The sequence below is a fragment of the Agelaius tricolor genome, unplaced genomic scaffold, assembly GCF_023055355.1.
Source record: "Agelaius tricolor isolate 1412-34295 unplaced genomic scaffold, bAgeTri1.0.p SCAF_24, whole genome shotgun sequence".
NCBI lineage: Eukaryota > Metazoa > Chordata > Aves > Passeriformes > Icteridae > Agelaius > Agelaius tricolor.
This window is the reverse complement of record NW_027269284.1, coordinates 6980297-6998860: the sequence shown is the minus strand read 5'-3', so window position 1 is coordinate 6998860 and position 18564 is coordinate 6980297. Positions and strand designations below refer to the sequence as shown.

Below are 18564 nucleotides of genomic sequence, written 5' to 3'. Positions count from 1 at the left end.
GAATAACCAACTGGAAAAAAAAAAAGCTGAGTACTAGTTTCTTTCAGAAAAGATACATATCCTGGGAATCTGTTTGTCTTGAAACTCTTACTTGTGAAGGACTTGACAAGAGAACTAAATAAGCAAAATAAAATCAACCCCAACTTATATTATCTAAGATTTAAAGCTGCAAAACAATTAAAGGAAAATCTTTCAATATGAGTCTTTCATACATATATTCCAGTAAAATTGTATTCCAATACAAACTAGAAAAACAGCTTCAACAGTCTGCTAACACAAAATCTTTTACTGGGCCCAGAGGCAAGCATTTCAAACATTTAATTTAGTTAATACCTCATTCAACTTACACTTCAGGATCTGCAGCTGGGTGCCTCCTTTTTTATGAAGATACCCTGACTTGGTGACTCCTCCAGGCATTGTCAGAAGGTTTTGTGCTCCAATTGCCTTCATTGGGACTGGCCAGGCCTGCTCCTGCGAGGCCATCATTCTGCAATTTAGAATAATTAAAAACAGTTTAAAACTCAGATTTACTTTAAGGAATGAGTACTGAGAAGCAAAGCTTGTTTCCTTAAACAAGCTTTCCAAACAACTAATGTGGTTCAGCACTCAAGAATGTAACACAGACAGGGTGTTCAAAGATTCCAGGAACTTTGTAATGTATAAAAAAAACGTGGTGCAAAAAGCCCCGATTTATTTTTATACAGCTCTCAAAAGTGATTGACAGTTGTTGAAACAAAGAAAAAGTGCTTAGTAAATGCTGCTTAAGTATTTATGTTTTAAAAATACTCCAGATAACACTGCAAGACTTAATCAGGCAGGTGACTGGAAATAAAATTGGTTTCTTCTCCCAAGTGCCACATGACACACGTATATACAGAAAATGTCATTTTCTGTGCAACAAGGGAATCAAGTCACGGTTTAGTAACTGCAGCATCCAATACTACTTACTCCAGATATTTATAAGTTTTATTCTTTAACTCTTAATTCTTTAACTAAAAGGATTAGTATATAATCTCATACTGCATGTTACATGTGACAGCATACTGTGCAAATGAAGGTATTCTCAGATTCCTGAAGGCTTCCATTTGATTTATATATCAATTACTTATGTAATGCTCCACCAAGCATCTCTGCAGTTGGCAGTCTTTCTGCTGTCATCTTAAACCAAATAGATTCATTTCTGAGGTAGCAACTTATTCTGATATATCAATATGAGCCCTTTCTTTCTTCAACTACTAACAGAACTAGGCTAAAAATCCTACTGTGTCATGGGGAAAAGAAATCACATGTGAATAGAATGGGAATTTTGACCTAGGCATAAAAGGGTCTGTTATCTTCAGATGTAGGGCTAGAGACCTTTGCTGGTAAAAGGCAAACTAATGAAGTTCCAGTTAATTAGTTTCTGATAAAGGAACAATGGTTTAGCTTGCAGTGCAGGACTGAAATTTAATGGATCCTCTACATTTCTCTTTTTCCCAAAAGGGACAGTAAGGGATGCAAATTGTGAGGCTCAGCACAGAACCCTACCCAAGCTCTTGCCCCTCCAACCTGATAGCTTTTTCCATTCTGAAAAGAATAAGGAAGTGTTTCAGATTTGTTGAGGTACAACAGCAAAGTGTGTATCCATTGTATGGGTTAGGGAAAACAGAAATGCAAGTTAATGGATCTTGCATTTAGGATCAGTTCAGGATTTAGATCTGTTTGCTGTTTGGTGATGACGCATGTGTGGGAAAGGGTGGAAATTCCCAGCAATTTCTACCAGGAGAGTTTAAACTAAATTAAATTCTCTAGGCAGCCTAGAAGACTTAATCACAAAAATTAGGTTTTGGTCTCCAGTGTTATGAAGCAGATACAGCCAGAGAAGATGGGATCCAAGGCTCTAAAAAGGCTCCCACAGCAGACACGCCAAGACACCATGGTATCCCAATTTACCCCCTGGACCTCCTGCTCACCAAAAAGTAAGTTGCTTTTGTTCTACTCAGCTATATCCTTCCTTCTGCTGTTTCCTCCCTGTTCTTATTACATGACTGAGATCTTTCCAAGCTGAGTTATTTCCTCCTCCTCAACTCAATTTCTAGCAACAGCAATATGTCCAAACAGGAGCTACTCTCGTATTTTAAGCTTTTAAGAATAAAAATCAAAAAATAGTAGCAGAAGCTAACATTCCCCCTGCCCCCCTAAATCCTTCAAATTATTTCTCCACATCTTGCAGAAAAGTTGAAGTGAGGGAAATGGAGAGTGTTACCCAGCTGGCTGCTGATGCCAAACCACACGAACACTGCTAAGAGCGATTTCCTTGAAATAAGGATTGCAAAGGCAACTCCTGGGCTTATTCTTTTAAGAACACACACAATAGTGTTTAACCATTAGAACTTAATTTAAGTTACTTCAGTCTGTTTCTAGTTATATTCAGTAAATAGACTAAGTAAAAATGAAACCTTTTCATTCAGATGAATATATTCTGATGCTACTTTTCCAACGTTAGTCTCAATGCCATCCAAGAGTTTCATATTCATCTTAGGTGTTCCAATCCTCTGTATCTTTACTACAAAGAACAAAAGAAAGGACTGAAGCCCCCAGTGCATGGTGTGAAGCTATTTCAATGTTTTGTATGTAGGCTGAAAACCTATCAGAAGGGGCAGAGTTAAATGTCTCAGAGAAGTTATCCAGAACAATCAGTAAGCTGAAATTTCTAGGAAGCCAAAGTCAAACACTGGCACTAAGTATATGATGCCCTAGGTAAATACAGAAAGCAGAAATATTTGTCCTGGTCATGTTTGCCTTCTATAGGAGAGTGCACCAGTCAGACTACTCACTAAAGCATGTCTGGATGGGCATTATCTCCTCTGCCTGAAAAGCCAGATCTTAAGGCAGACAGGAAAGAAAACTATGGAAACAGAGAAAAAAAATAATCCATTTCTACAGTGTGCTGACTATGGGATTTACCTGACAGGAAAGGACAGCTGAGTATCAGATTCTGCTTCCCCTTTTCAAAAAAAATTCCTATTTTTGGCAACTTACTATAAACAGTCCTGAAAATAGAGACCAAAACGTGGAACTTCCCCAGCCCAGCTAAGTGAATAAAAGAAGTGAGTAAAAGGAGACACAGCTGAAATCCATGGCATCAAGTACAGATTACATGGACTAAAGAGCCCACCTAATGCACCAGGCTTTTCAACAGATTTAGAGGCAGCTAAGCCTATTATCTGGATTTCAGTGTGGCTTATAACACTCCCCATCATATCTGTGCACTCCTCAAGCACTTTCATTTGCAGGAACATGGTAGACACTTAGGGAAGACTTCAATATTCTGAGATGAAATCTTTCACTTATGCTGCTAAAATGCATTGAAGTACTTTGACTCTAGACCTAGTCAGATTTTTCTTCTTGACTGTAGAAAACAGTTCTGTAAGGACAGATGTTGCTATTTTGCATCACACTGCTAGGAGAAAGCTGTCAACACAAATCTAACTTCAGAATCTTTATTGTAGAGGTGGGAGAGAAGGAAAAAATGGAAGCTCAAAGATTTCTGTGGTCTTAGCATCTATAGTATGGTAGCTTTTAGCTCACTGAATAGTTCTTCAACTCTTGATATTCCTGTTCTAACTTCTTTAACAGATTACATCAAGAACAGAAGGATGTTGCATTACCAGGTAGGTGCCACAGCAGTCACTGAATTCACTGTTAACTTTGGCATTACTGAGAACAGAGGGACATTTCCCACTTGTTTCTTATGCAGTCACATTCTTACACTACAAGCCAAAGCCCCCCTTACAGATTTTCACCTCTGGTGCATTGGAGAGCCTCTTCCACAGGGCTGACAACCAAATTAACAGAAAGGGCTCACTCAGTGCAGCCAAAGCTCCTTCTGACACTGGTCCTGTCACAAACAGAAGGCAACATCCCCCATGCATTGTTTGGTGAAAGCTTCTAGTAATAGCTACACACTTTATTTCTCTTCTCACTCACCAAGGAACTGGATACATATTTTTTAATTTTTTAATCAGTTTTTCCACCAAGTCCCTAACCCACTGCATGTGGCTATTGAATTCATCTTCTCCCCCTCGGAATGGAACCCTCTGAACAAGAGGATGGCAGCAGTCAGGGAAAGGTCTTGCTTCACTTTGTTTCTCAGGTGATCCCTGTGACAATTCTATGCCTGGGAGGGAGATGAAAGGCCCTGCAGTGTAGCAGGAGAAATAGTAGAACAGCAGTTTCTAGGATGTGGTTCATTGTTCAAGGGTGCTTTTGGAAAGACAGATTGTGCAATCAACACTCTGGAGCATGATACAGAGCTTATATAATCACTATTGTAACTGCTTCTTATATACAAACTGGTCCACCAGACTGAAAACCAAACCAATTTGCAGTGTATTGCTAATGTGTCAGTAAAGTCAGCCCAAGTCTATCATCAGTACACTTTTCTCAAACACTATCACAATGAGCCAGTTTTCATTTCACAGTACCCTGAAAGTTAAACTTCATGAATAAAAGTGAATTTGCACACTTCATCTTGCAACCAGGACAGGGCCAGTCAGATGCAGAAGTGTTTTCTGAATCATAGTACTGCTACCAAACTCAAACTCTGAATGGATAGCAGACTTCTGTTAATGTGTAGCAAGTAAATGTATACATCTGGGAAGCAATTTTAATCTATCCCTCACTCAGTGGATAGAGAACAGCTAGATTGAAGGCTAGGGTATAACTTTACAGGCTGAAAGTCCCTCCATGAGTAAAAGTAAAATTCTGCCAGGTTAAAAATCTGGATTACATTGTAGAAGAGCACTTACCCCTCTTGGCCCTAAGAGCTATTGGAGTTCATCCCAATTAGAGCAAATACAAGTTGATTCAATTAAGGATTGCATCCTGGAAGAGCCCTCAGTTCTTGCTTAACTTCAGCAGAATCTATGGCAGATGTGATCATCTCCACATTTTGCAGTATATAGGCAAAAAAAAATATTACCCTCTTCTCTGAGACTACAGCTGCCAACAGTTGTTTTAAAAGTTCTCACTTGTTATAATAATATTTATGATCTGGCCCTGCTTGGTCATGCTGGAAAAAACAAAAAAACAGCCTCCAAAGCTGCAGTACAGAAAGCAAACCTGATCTGAATTTGTAACAACGCTCTCTATGCCAACTACATCTGAGAACTTTTACAACTGTAATCTCATAACCTCCAGTCCTTAAATTCTACATGGAAGTAATACCTAACTAAGCCAGATGCTAGTTTACTTCTGAATATATAACTTCCAAACAACATGACACATATAATACATAACTTACAGAAATGAATGTATTCCTCAAATCATGCAGAGGGAGACTGAAGTATCAGGTTTTACCAAAAATGAGGCAGCCTTACACACTGCAGAACAGGAGAAGTTTCCCCCATATGTTCTCAGCAATTCTGAGTTAGAATGATTTCTCTGATTCAAGCATCTAAACATTTACCATTTGTTCTTAAAACTGCTTTCTGCAGAATTATCAGGTCTCTTGTCTATTTATTAACCATTCTCCAGTACTTCTGAAATACTTTTCCATATCTCTCCTACTTTTTTTGGTTACACATTCCATTTCTTAATACCTCCAACAGCCCCTTTCACAATACTCTCTCAGAAAGATTAATAGCACAGTACAAACACTGAAGTAAAAAAAATCTTACAGGACAAAGGGAACAGAGAAATAAGCCCGACTGAGATACACTGTAAAACTAAATTTACTCTCTTTAACTTGCTTCAACTTGCTTTTCTTTTCTGACAAGTTTTCAACAAACACCCAACTAATCTCTTCCCACTCCAATTCTTTAACTCATGCAGAAAATGAAACGATAAAGTATTTTAGTTCAACTAAAAGTATTTTAGCTCAGATACCATATTCTACTCTTAGATGCAGTCTGCTCTGACCTGCAGGAGACAAGATGACAGAAACACAAGCCACAAAAGCACTAACCTGGAGCCCTTGTCTGACCGACACATGGTTTTTCTGCAGCCAGTTCCAGCGAATGATTGTTTCCTTTGTGATGACAAAGCCATTAACAACTTCTGACCCCTCTCAGGCATGGCAGGACCATCCCTGCGCTTCTCCCACCTCTGGGTACCCCCAGGTTGAAAGCCACAGCTGTAGCTGCCGTCTGCCCCACACACAAAAGGAAAAGCAGCCCTGGCCCGAGCGCTCGTGCATCTGCAGTGCTCTGTGGCCAAAAGTGACGCCGAGGCAATGACTTGTTTCCTTTGTCACTTCCTGTTTCCCCGCTGTCAGTGGCAGCGCTCTCTTTGTCAGATTTCCCAGCTTCCCAGGGAGGTTATAAATCAATTCCCACACAACTCAAACGCCTGGCAGGCACCGAGCTGGAGAGCAGAGGGGATTTTCCAGCGCTCACTTTCTTCCCACTCACCTTTCAATCAACCACTTTCCTAGGGGAGAAAAAGAAAATGGTCCTTTTTTCTCCTGGTGTGCTCCAGCTCCCACACGGGCAGAGACACAGCTCAGAAACGCTGCCTGTGCCCCTGAAGAGCCTGTGCCTCAGGTGTTTGCACTGCCCCACAGAACTGTAAGTATTTAATCTGTTTTCTCCCCCACAGCTGGAGCTTGTCTTTCCCTCTTCAACCCTAGACAATCAAAGTAGCCATCCTGAAAAATTCTGCAGCATAGACATGCTTTAGAGCAAGTCTTGCCTGTACAGTTAATGCTACACAAACCACAAAAGACAATAAAATTCAAATTCAAGAGTGCACAATTGCTCACAAGTATCACCAACTGATAATGAATAAATGTCATTGTTTTACACTCATTTTCATCTGGAGTTCTTAAAAGGATTCAAGTGTTTCACTGATTTGTCTAAATTTAAAAACATTCCAGGCTCAAAAGTTTGAACAAGACAAAATCAACTAGCAAGTTTCAGAATGATGGATGAAACACATATAATTATGTCAGGCAAAGCTTACTTCATATATTTTTGGGGAAGTGGACATGAATCGGATCCCAAAATAGAAGGAAGAAGTCTCCATACAACATCTCTTTTTGTAAATGACCCAACAGTCAAAGCACAAAAGAAAGTAATATTTCAGAAACTGCTCACAGCTGTATGGGCTAGAAAAAAAAGCTCTTTCACCACAGGGCACCCATTTGCATCCCTTCCATTGCCAGGCTCTATGGGAAAGGAAATTGAACCATAAATCCACACACCTAATGTTAGCCAAAAGGATCCACATATCAGAACACAAGATCCCTCTTCAATAAGGATCAATACCCAGTTGTCTCAGTGGCCTGACAGATTTGTCACACAGAAAGTGATTACAGAGAACTAAGCTCAGTGGTTTGTGACTTAAATTCACTTGCTTTATTTGTTACAGTATCAGTTACCCATTTAAGGCACACTGCCCTAAATCTGTCTTTCCTCCCTCAGCTCTGTTATCTAAGCATACTCTGCTAAGTCTGCATTAGCATCTTTGCAAGCTGTCTCTCTAACTTGGTCAAAAAATAGATTTAGAATGACAACACTTGAGTATATGCAACACTGGAAAAAACCCCTCAGTTCCTCTTTCCCTTTTCTGATGTGAACACCTCACTCCTGGTTTTCCCCTCCAAACTCCACAACTTCTAGTGCCATGTTCTTTGGCTCCAACAGCCTCATTAAACCATGCCTCCTTCATCCAACACATGTTCCTGAGGAACTGCTTTTCACCTCTAACCTTTCTCATGCTGTGCTCTCTCTTTCTTCATTTTAGTACTCAGAAATGCAGCAGAATTCTTCATTTCAAGTTCCAAGATCCCATTTCGACTTCTCTGGTGATTTCCAACACTATCAAGATGTTCCCAGAATGAGAACAGAAGACAATTCACACACACACACAAAAGAGCAGGTGTTCCACCAAGGAACAACCAAAGTTTAGATGTGCCACAGTTCTGGGAGACTGAAAATTCAGTTTAGCTTTCTGGACCAAACATTCACCAGAAGGATAGTATTTCAAAACTGTAAATAAGGAATCGGAAAAGACATGAAAACTTTATGGATTTAATTGCCATGTCTGCCAGGGAAGTGAAAGAGTATTAAATATATCCTCCTTTACAAAGCAAAATTCTATTATGCATGGACCTTTGGTATAAGGTTTTCAGATTAATCTTCATTTGTCCCCATGAAATCAGTGGTGAGAAGCAGCCTTGCACCAAACTAGCCTAGGGAGAATTTCACTCCAAAAGAGATACTCCATTTCTTTAATGCTATAGCTGTCACTCAGCCTTAAAGCAAGAACCAAAGCATCTGAAACCAACACTTGGATTTCTCTCCAGCAGGGCTGCTGAGGAAGTCAGCCCTGCCACTGTCAGGAACAGCCCTTGCTGGCAGCCCAAAGCAATCCTAGTAATCATGAGTTAATGGGATGCCAGGACACAAACACAGCTGGCAGAGTGCTGTCCTTGCTGGTATAAACTCACCACAGGGTCTCACCACAGGGCTGAGCTCTGTCTGCAGCAGGAGCACTTCCTCTTGCTGACAAATTTACAGGAAACTGCAAGAATGGACTGCAAATAAAAGCAGCACAAGAAAAGCACAGCAACAGGCAAGGCAGAAAAATCAACAAGGCACTAAAAATATTAAAATAGCATGAAAACCACTTTCTGTCAGCTGCAGCAAGCCAGCTCAGTAGTTAAATGCCACTCAGAATAATGTAAGGTTTCATACATTATCTATTTCCACAGAAGTCCACAGTATAATAAGGCATTAAAGTAAGGGATGAACAGAATGTGCCCTAAGTTTGAGTCAGGAGTAGATTATTAGAAGTTTTATTATTTTATTAATTCTACCAAACTAGTTTAGTCTCAAGTTTCTAGATGGCAGTGGAAGCACAGCCCACATATTGAGAGATAATGTATTTGTCAGCTGCATGCTTCACAACTGCAGATTGTAAAAGAGCAAGTGTAAATTACAGAATCCTTCATCAATTAAGTAAGGCAATCTTGTGAAAATACAAATAACCATCCATCAGAATTACTTCTGCTGGGTGAACTGCATTATTATCTCTACCAAAAAAAGATAAGTCAGTAAAAAGGAGAAGAAATGAGGCCACAACTTCCAAAAATCCTCTTTCAATGTCAAAAGAACTCCTATACTTTAAATTTCCACCGTCATCCCTTCCTTCAACTTATTTCAGAGGATTTTTACTTATTTGTTACATATACTTCAAATAGGTAACTGAAGTCTTGATAATACATATTCAATCGAATATATATCCAGTAAACACTTAAAATCTTCCAAGTTTCTACTTATACCCCAGCAGCTCTTAGGTTCTGAACATCCATAGACATACTGTTGGCTTGGAACTGCAAAAAAATGCCAGCCAGCACCAGTCTGCAATAAAAAGCCATGTCTAGAGAATGAGCATATCAATGTTAAAACAAAGTTGTAACTTTTCATGATTGTTTCATCAAACAGTTTGGCACACATCCTAGAAGATGATAGCATGATTTTGATTTTGGGATACAGTTAATGTCATATATTGCTCAAATGTCCATAAATCAAAGTACAGCCACAAAGTACTTGTAGTTTATGCATAGCTTCCAAAAAAGCAAATTAGATTGAGCAGCTGGAAGACAGGAGCCATCTGCAATCTCTCAATATAAGAACATTATTATTTAACAGATTCACTTACACCAGCCAGCATTGAAAAATAATGCAAGACTTGATATTAATGGGCTCCTCGCTCCCAGACAGACAGTGGGGGGCTGGAGGGTGTCCAGACAAGGGCAGTGGAGCTGGGGAAGGCCTGGAGCCCCAGTCCTGTGAGGAGCAGCAGAGGGAGCTGGGGGTGTTTAGCCTGGGGGAAAGGAGGCTCAGGGAGACCTCACTGCCTCCATTCCCTTCCAGGAGGTCACAGCCAGGTGAGGGTCGGCCTCCTCTCCCAGGTACCAAGGAACAGGATGGGAGGAAACAGCCCCAGGTTGTGCCAGGGGAGATTTAGGTTGGATATTTGGAAAAAATTCTTCACAGAAAGGGTTGTCAAGCATTGGAATGGGCTGCCCAGGGAAGTGGTGGAGTCACCATCCCTGGAGGTGTTTAAAGAATGTGGATGTGGCACTTGGGGACATGGTTTGGTGGTGAACTAGGCTGAAAGTTAAGACTCAATGATCTTAGAGGTCTAATCCATCCTAAATGGTTCTATGAAATAAGGATTGAATTAAGATTGGTACAGCTGTTCCAGCATAATTTTAGATATGTTCCAGCATAATTTTAGATGTTGGCAATTTTGTTATGCGTAGCTTTTCAAGTTTCACAGATTTCTACTGAATCCAAAGGCCCCTCAAAACCTCTGGGAGTTAACTGGGCCAAGTCTGTGCCAGTCAGATCACACCAGCAACATTTGGTATAAACAACACTTAAAGTAGAAGGCAACTCCCAAAGATAATTTGCTGCCTTTTGCTTATTTTTTATATAAATTCCGATACATTACCAACACTCCATTTCCACTTACTACTAAAAATAGATGAACACATTCTTTGTCCCTTTTAACTGTTATTTATATACAAGGTCCTCAGACAAAAGACTGTAAATCCACTATGGTTGTGATTAACTGCTCTTTCATCAGTGCTTGTAGAACAATTTAAAATAGAACATAGGTTAAAAAAATTATCTAACTAGCAGAAGTACAAACGAGATTGTCAAGATTCTATTCCTGAAGACAGCTGCAAAGGGAGTTTGCCCAAAGACACACAGATACTGAAAGTGGGAGTTTCCACAAGACATTTATTTCCTTGGCAGAAATTTTCAGTTCCAACAATTTTACTGCTAGGCTGGTTTGTCATTAACTGCACACAATTCTATCACTAAGGTACTCAAAACTGATAAGTTAGGAAGCACTGTTGGACACTAAAATAATTTCTGCCTAGATGTCAAAACAGTTTTAAGCATTTTAGCTGGTGGACCACTGAACTTTAGTAGAAGCAACATCTAACTAAAGGCTTTTAGAAATGCATAGGAAGGAGTCAAATATTTATTAGTGATTTTAAAGCATCTCTGACAGGTACAATTAACCAGCAGATATCTTGCCATATGAAGTTAAGTCTGTTGTTAGGAAATTTTTTTTCTACTTTCTTAGAATTTTACTTATATTGATTTAAGGTACATCAAGTGTCCAAAGAGAAAAAAAGAAAAGAGATTTAATTTTTTCTGATACTAAGGCATTTTGGCAAGACAAACATCCATGAGTTCATTGTATACTGTGCTTGTACAAGACTAATGTAACTGAGATCCAAGACTATTACAAGCTAAAGAGAGTTGATGCAAATCAACAATAAAATTACAGAACATAAGCAATTTTAAAACATTCCTGCACTTGGATATTAAAACCAACAAAACCACATAGAGTTTATAATGTCCTTTTGAGTGTCTATCAACAAAAAATGCAGTGAGTAAACTCATAAAAACACTGACCCCAATAACAAGCTACTAATTGAATCCTAAACAAATGCAGCAAGGCCTGGTTTAGAGGAAGCATTTGATCATGTCATCTGTGAGTCCTTCAAGCCTGGGTTTCCCTCTCCTGGTGGCTGCAGGAACCTTATAGTTAAGCAAATATACCTCTTCAAGCAAATGGCTGCAGCCAGCACCAAAGAGGAAGCTCAACTTCTGCTAGACCCTGAAAAAACAAAACAAACCAAAACAAAGATTCTTCTATTTTTGTTTTGCTTGTATAGAGACTTTGGATCCAATTTAAAGACACAGTAACTGCAAAGACTCTCTGTGCCACACTGCTGTACAACACAGTAGGTGGTGCTGGGTTTTAAATAATTATGCAGTGAAGCATCTCACAGTTTGCTGTTCTCAGACTTGGAAACTCTGACTGTGAACCAGAATATCCAAATAAGCTAATAACCATGCAAGTGTGATTTATAGAAATAGAAGGTCCAACGGGGTTGTATTACTAATGGACTGTCCCCACCTCCAGCAGCTTTGAAGCTCCTTGTGCTCCAAGCCTCATGCACCAGAAACATGGATTCTTTGTTTTAAATCCCAATATGAACTTCTCCAGAGGATGTGGTAAAGTACAAGTATCTGACCACTTACATAAAACACTGGATCAGAGGACTGAATCCAGTTAGGGCATGGTTTACAATGACCAGAATTTAAGGCTACCGTGTATTTCGTCACTTATTACCTTTGGGTTTTTTTTAACATAAACCAGAAAGAAGAAACTCTGTAAGCTCATGCATACTCGGGATTTTAAGTGAAGATTTTAAAATTGAGACAAATATACACTGCAAAGCTGCTCCAGAAAGACAGCAGTAAAGAAACAGTTTTAACCTGGAACACATGAGAGGGAACAGTCAACTCATCTCACATAAAATAACCATTAAAATATATAATCTCATTCAATGGGGTTCTTTTACAAGACAATTCGGACAACGACCTTTTCTATTATCATTTCTTTATGGAAATCACTACTTCCTTCAGAAGGATGACTAAAAAGAAAGAAATTCATTCTCCCTAAAGCTTGTTTAAATGAACTCCAACAGCAAGGATTAGCCTGGGATTGACTCAAATCTCCAGAGTTGTAGAACTGCATTCAAATGTGAGTTCACTCAGGGCTATTTTCAAGCACAGAAGACAGTCATATGCAGTATTTCATAAGACATGAAGAACAACAGTCATATTTTACACCACAAACCAGTTTGCCTAATCAAACATATTGCTGCCATGGTGCCACAAGTTTGCAGCAAGGCTTCTAAATAGGTACAAACCCCCAGCACAATATTATGAAAATAACGAACCCCTGACAGTAAGATAGGCCAAAGACAAGGATCTAAAAACCAAATTCTAGATTTTTACTTCCATCTGACCTTGATGTCATGTAGCTCTTCTCAAATCAGCTCCTTTTCCAACCTGTCCTGTATGTCAAGACACAAGCCTCATAAAGGTGTTTATAAGAGTATAACTTCATTCTGGAGAGAGGACTTGAGAACACTGCATGTAATGGGAATGGATGCAATGGTACTGCACATGTGAATCACAACCTTTCCTAGATTGGTAATTATTAATATTTCAGAGAAGGAAAACAAAGGAAAAAAAATAAAGCACTGCAACACATCTCACAATCTCACACAGTGATTGAAAAACTGGAAATACAGAAATCCATCTCAGATTCCAAGACCTCAGTCTCTGGCACTTCAAAATTAATCCAATGAGCCCCTGAGGTGCTAGAAGAATATTAGGCTTGAATATTCTTCTAAGCTAGAATATTCTTCTAGCTTAGGCTAGAAGAATATTCTATATCTGTGCCAAGTTCTTACACTCATCTGCAAGCTCTCCTTGGATCTGACTCCACACAGCTATTCCTATTGTCCCATTAGGTGAGCTAAAAAAAGAGTTTGTAAATGGGAACACTCATTTTAAAAGATACTTCCATTTCCTTCCCATCAACACTTTAAAAATTATTACAGACAAAGTTAGAATCTATCAGGAGCCTGGAATCTTTTACATCTACTCTATAGTATAATTAGAATGTTCCCTCTACTTTTTTAATTTGAAGATGCTTCTGGGCATCACATTAACCTATCCTATTGTAGAGAACTTGTTTATTTCCAAATTCTTTCTCAAACCTTCTAGCACTGCCTATTCTTTCCATTCTCATGGTCACAAAGATGGTCCAAAGGTCATTTTTTTCTGATCCCTGGCCTCACTGACTTTTCACCACTGAAACTAACTTTTCTTTATTACAGACTGAAAAGCAACATGCACACACACATATATAGAAATAAATATAAATACAGTTCTTAAAGAAACGGTGTATGTTATGACTGCCAGCAGTCCTATTCTTGGCAGGATGAGTTACAATGAATACATTGCCTTTGTGCACCATTCTCTTTTATAGTTTCCTTGAAAAGCTCTCTCAAAACAGTGCAGCCAGACTCTTTACAGAGCTGACCTGGTTATGACAGAAGGGCTCCTTCACAACCCCCAAAATCTTACATTTATGCACTGCCTGGAACTAACAGTCATTATGTCCAAGGAGTCTGTATAGCATTCTTTCATTTCCAGGTTTTGATCCTACACAGAATTTATATGGAGCATATAACGTTTCCAGCAAAAGCTTTTGCAGGATTTACAGAATCTCTTCCTGCTATACACATCCTAGATATTCTTAAGGCATTCTAAATACAAATCACTTCTTGTACACAAAGAAGAGCTGAGGCTGGATTTCACTTACACAAAGGAAATTCAGAGATTTAGGTCAGTGGGATTGGTCCTGTTTCAACCAAAGTAATCAAGCCTGACATCTCTGTATAGTAAACAGAACAGTTCATCTAGATCCAAGCCAAACAACATCACAGATGCATTGATTCAGCTGTGGGCATTACTGTTACCACAAAACAAATGATCTACAAAAGCTGAACTTTACAGGAGGAAAATACTCTTTCTGCACATTTAAAAAATATTTAATGCTATTTGTGGTATTTTATTTAGTGTATAAAATCATACATACTGATCCACTTAACATCCTTTAAAAAACTGCACATAACTCTATCAAAGTGCAGCTGCACTTTGTTAATTGTTTATCTCTACAGCCATAAAAAGAGCTCTCAGCGTTGGAGATGCACCAAAAAGCATTAAAAGTGTCCAAACATTTTGAACAGAGTGTTTTTGTCCAAAAAGCCTCCTCTTCTTCCAGAACCTATGTGACAGTCTTTCATTCATTCTAGTAACTTATTTTTTAATAGAAAGACACTATATCAATGAAATACATTTCCAAGACACAACAGAGCTAATTTCTAATTTCTGTCATCTCCAACAGATCAAAATCTAACAAGCCCAATACTCCAAACTACAATTATCCCATTACATACTTGAAAAAAGTTTGTCTACAGAATTTTATGAAAATTTTCTAAATTTGGCATCATCACGGATTAACAAAGATTGATATAATCACAAAATCATTGTGGGTCAGAGCCATTGCTCCAGTGCCACTTCCTCTCCTGTGCAGTCTACCCAAGAACCAGCAGCTGGCAGGGTACAATCAAGTGCAAAGCCTGCACTAGTTATAGTTTAACTGGATGTGGAAAAATAATCCTTTAGTCAGCAAGGACAAGAGAATTGTTGAAGATTCTTCCTACCTATTGTATACCTCGGAAATTTGAAGCTCACTTTTTTTGCTCCTTTGGAATGCTGTATTGTTTTTCTTCATTATTTTTCATTCCACTTTGCTGGAGATTAAGTTGTTCAGTTAGAGATCACAAGGAATCTATTCCCCAAAACTCCCCATTCATTTGACATTTTGACTGCTCTTTAGAACACTATCATCAACCCTTTCTAATACAACCTCCCTCTTTTTCTAGACCATTTTGCTGAAATGTGCAACATAAACCCATCAGACCACAGGTCACTAGGGTTAAATAGCAAATAGTGATACAGTTTATCCTCTTAACACGGGATTATTAGGAACACATCAGGTTTATAGTAGCTTTTATGTGGACTAAAGCCTGAGTATCAGGCCAAGTTCATATTTGGTCTTTGCCTCCAAGTTGCTCAAAACCCTAAAGTTCCAGCAATAAGAAACTAAGGAAAAGGAAGCCTGCCCAGTGCTACCAAGGACTGTGGAGAGACAGCTTTCTCACAATTTCTGTTTCTCTAAGAATGACACTTCAAACTCTTTATTCATGTGTCAGGTGTGTTTCTTCCACACACCTTCTCAATTAGCACAGACCAGCAAGCACATTTAGAGCAAAATTCTGCTAGGACCATGCACTTCATCTCCTAAAGGCTGTAAAAATTACAGAGCATGAATAACACATAGCAGGCAAATTACTCGGTATGTTCCCTAGAAAGATAGAAATGGTGCAGGCACAGAAACAAGGATTAATTAGAAGCATCTAATTAATATGTTTCCTGCTATCTAAAATGGAAGAGAACGCTCCAGGAAGGAAGGGAATTGTGTAAAGTTGCCAAACTAAGAATTTCAACCACAAAGAGTTAATTTGCTAGATTTCACAGCAAAGACACTGCTGCAAATCCCTTCTGCTTGGCTTGCCAATAAGCAAAACCTGTCAATCAAATGATTGCCACATTCCTTGGAACAAGACCTCCAACCCAGAAGAAGAGACCCAGCTCCCAGTTCAATTGCCCAGCAGAGAGCTTCCTACTACCAAGTAATTATTAAATACCATGACACTGTTGTAAGCCCATTAGAACAGCAATTAGTACATCTTTAGTAATTAACAGATTTGTCACTAAGCCCTTGCCACCTGCCAACCCAATTCTGCTGGGGAGCCAAATCCACGAGTGCAAGTGCACAGGTGGCATTGGCAGCACTGTGACACCCTTCTCTCCCACTGCCACATCCCTCTACTCCTGGCAGCCCTCTCATTCCTCTAGGACCAGTGAAGGAAGCAGAGGAGCCCCCAGCCAGCAGGGAGGAGGACAAACACAACTGCTGTCCCCTGAAGGAATGGGGATGCCATGCAGCCACGGAGAAACAGCCTGGCAGCAGAGGCACAGCAGGCACTGTGCCAACATGACAGACAGCTTCCAGACTTAATCACTTTGGGATCATCTAGCACTGTGTACATTTGCAAACATGGTATTCCATCTTATCAGTGCTGTTTCCACCATTGTGAGAAAGCTTATCTGCACCTCAAAGCAAAAGATGTGAGATTCAACACATCCACACATCCCTCTGACAATGCTTCAATTGGCCTCTTCAGGCACTTGGGTCAGTGGCATTCTGAACTAAAACCTCCTTCACAGCAGCTGTGCCATTTGCCAAGGGACAGAAATAAGGGCTTTTTCCTTTTTTTTCTTTCTTAAAGGTGGGGGGAAAGAAGGCAGGAGACAGATGACTCACTAAGATTTGACTATTGAAGGAAAAAAGAATTTCACTGTGAGTTCTTCCCATAACAGCTTCCCACAAATACAGTAATTTCCTCTATGTGGCTAGAGAATAGTTTGGCTATCCAACTCTGTTCTCCTAGTTTAAACATGAAAAGTACATTTAAAATATTCCTCTTTCCCTTCCAGATTTCCCATCCTCCCCCACTGCAGTCACACAGCAAGTATTTATCCAGCATAATCCCAGCAGTCTGCCATGCTTAATTTACTTCTGAGTAAGAATACCACACAAGCTCATGGATGGTGGGAGTGGAATACATTTGTGCCAGACTACACATCATCTTATTATTTGTTTGGGCTTTCCTAAACCCAGGATGACAACTCTGTTGTATATAACCTCATTATTTTTTTTCAAGGTGTTTTTCTACTTCCAGGTCTTTAAGAGGAAGAAAACTACAAATCTTGTAGCAAGACTTGTGTGCCCCTCCCACAATGGGTGTTTTTTCTTCTCAGAAAAGCCTTTCTGGTCAGCATTCTTGTAAGTATATTCACCTATATTCACCTAGTCCAAGTTTCCAGTTACACACTGAAGGTAAGGATTCTTTCCTGGACACCAAGCAGAGATTGCAGAGGAATAATTGTCCCATGCTCCTGTATGTGGTACACACACTTGGACAGCAGAAATTGCATTTCCCCACACAGCATGTACAAAAGTCTGCATAAACAAATCCCACTTCACTCACTTAAAATGCACAGTGCTTTGGAAACATGCCTACCTGGCAGCACAGTGGAGTCTGATTAACTGACTGAAAAATTACAGTGGAAAGCTTGAATGTTTAAGCCTGGCTGATTAAAGGCAATTAACAGCTGCAGATGCTCAGCAGCTGTTCAAGTCAGGTCACTTTTTCACCCAAACATAGTTCAAAGTACCTTATTTTGATTAGTCAAGCTTACAGATCAGTTTTGAATTAGCTAATTATAAGCTTTTCATCTGCCAGTAGGACCTGTAGGTTCATAGTCCAGGTTTCTTTGTGCTAAATTTCTCTTTACATCATTGTCAGGAAAAAAAAATAGAAAAAAAAGCTAATCCTTCCAGGAATAGGTACAAATTAGAACAGAAGAAAAGATGGGGAGCTCTTACATGAGCTTAGGGGTCTAAGGTGTACAGTTTTATTAGTACAAGGAAATACCAGAAGCTGGCTTCAGCATACATACTTGGTGAAAACAGTGCAACCACAGGTCTGTGTAAAAAGTTTAGGAGACATTACACTTCATGAAATGCAAAGCCAGTGCTCAGCCATACCACAGGACTCTGAGATAAGAGATGCTCCACTTGAGGAAATAACTGTCCTGCAGTCCTCACGCATTGAACCAAAGTCTCTTCAGAGCTCCAGCTTGGTCTAGGAGAAACAAACAATTATGTGATGTGTTGTAATAGAATTACTCTTAAGCAACATCAAGGTAATGATTTACTCTTTTTAGTTTAGTAGTACTCTTTTTAGTTTTTAGTAGTTTAGTTTAGGGTTGTCACAAGATTAGAGAATAACAATCTAAGCCTCTGCTGCTTGGTGCAGGAACTAGCTCTGAAGGGTAACCATGGTCTGGTTTGAACACCAACCTCAGCACTTGGACACATGCAACTTCTGATGAAGTTAAGGGGAACTAGGTAGAGTTTGAGGTGGAATTTAAACCAAAACTTTTTACTTTATAGTAGAGTTTTAACAAGTTTAACAAATATGCCAATAGAGAGATT

At 39.4% G+C, this 18564-nt stretch overlaps 1 protein-coding gene across 5 annotated transcripts in view; it reads right to left on the bottom strand.

Annotated features, from left to right (window-relative positions):
* Positions 1–18564, bottom strand: part of SH3BP2 (SH3 domain binding protein 2) — a 36406-nt gene that overhangs the window by 10730 nt on the left and 7112 nt on the right. For 2 of the 5 annotated variants that reach the window (XM_071447325.1, XM_071447326.1), the window contains exons 2-3: positions 18115–18211; positions 348–487 (exon numbers count right to left, since the gene is read on the bottom strand). In XM_071447325.1, the coding sequence (XP_071303426.1) occupies positions 348–486 (139 nt within the window). In that variant the 5' untranslated portion in view covers position 487; positions 18115–18211. Of the gene's footprint in view, positions 1–347; positions 488–5947; positions 6678–18114; positions 18212–18564 lie in introns of those variants that run through there. The other 3 variants (XM_071447324.1, XM_071447323.1, XM_071447327.1) reach the window with 3 other exon arrangements.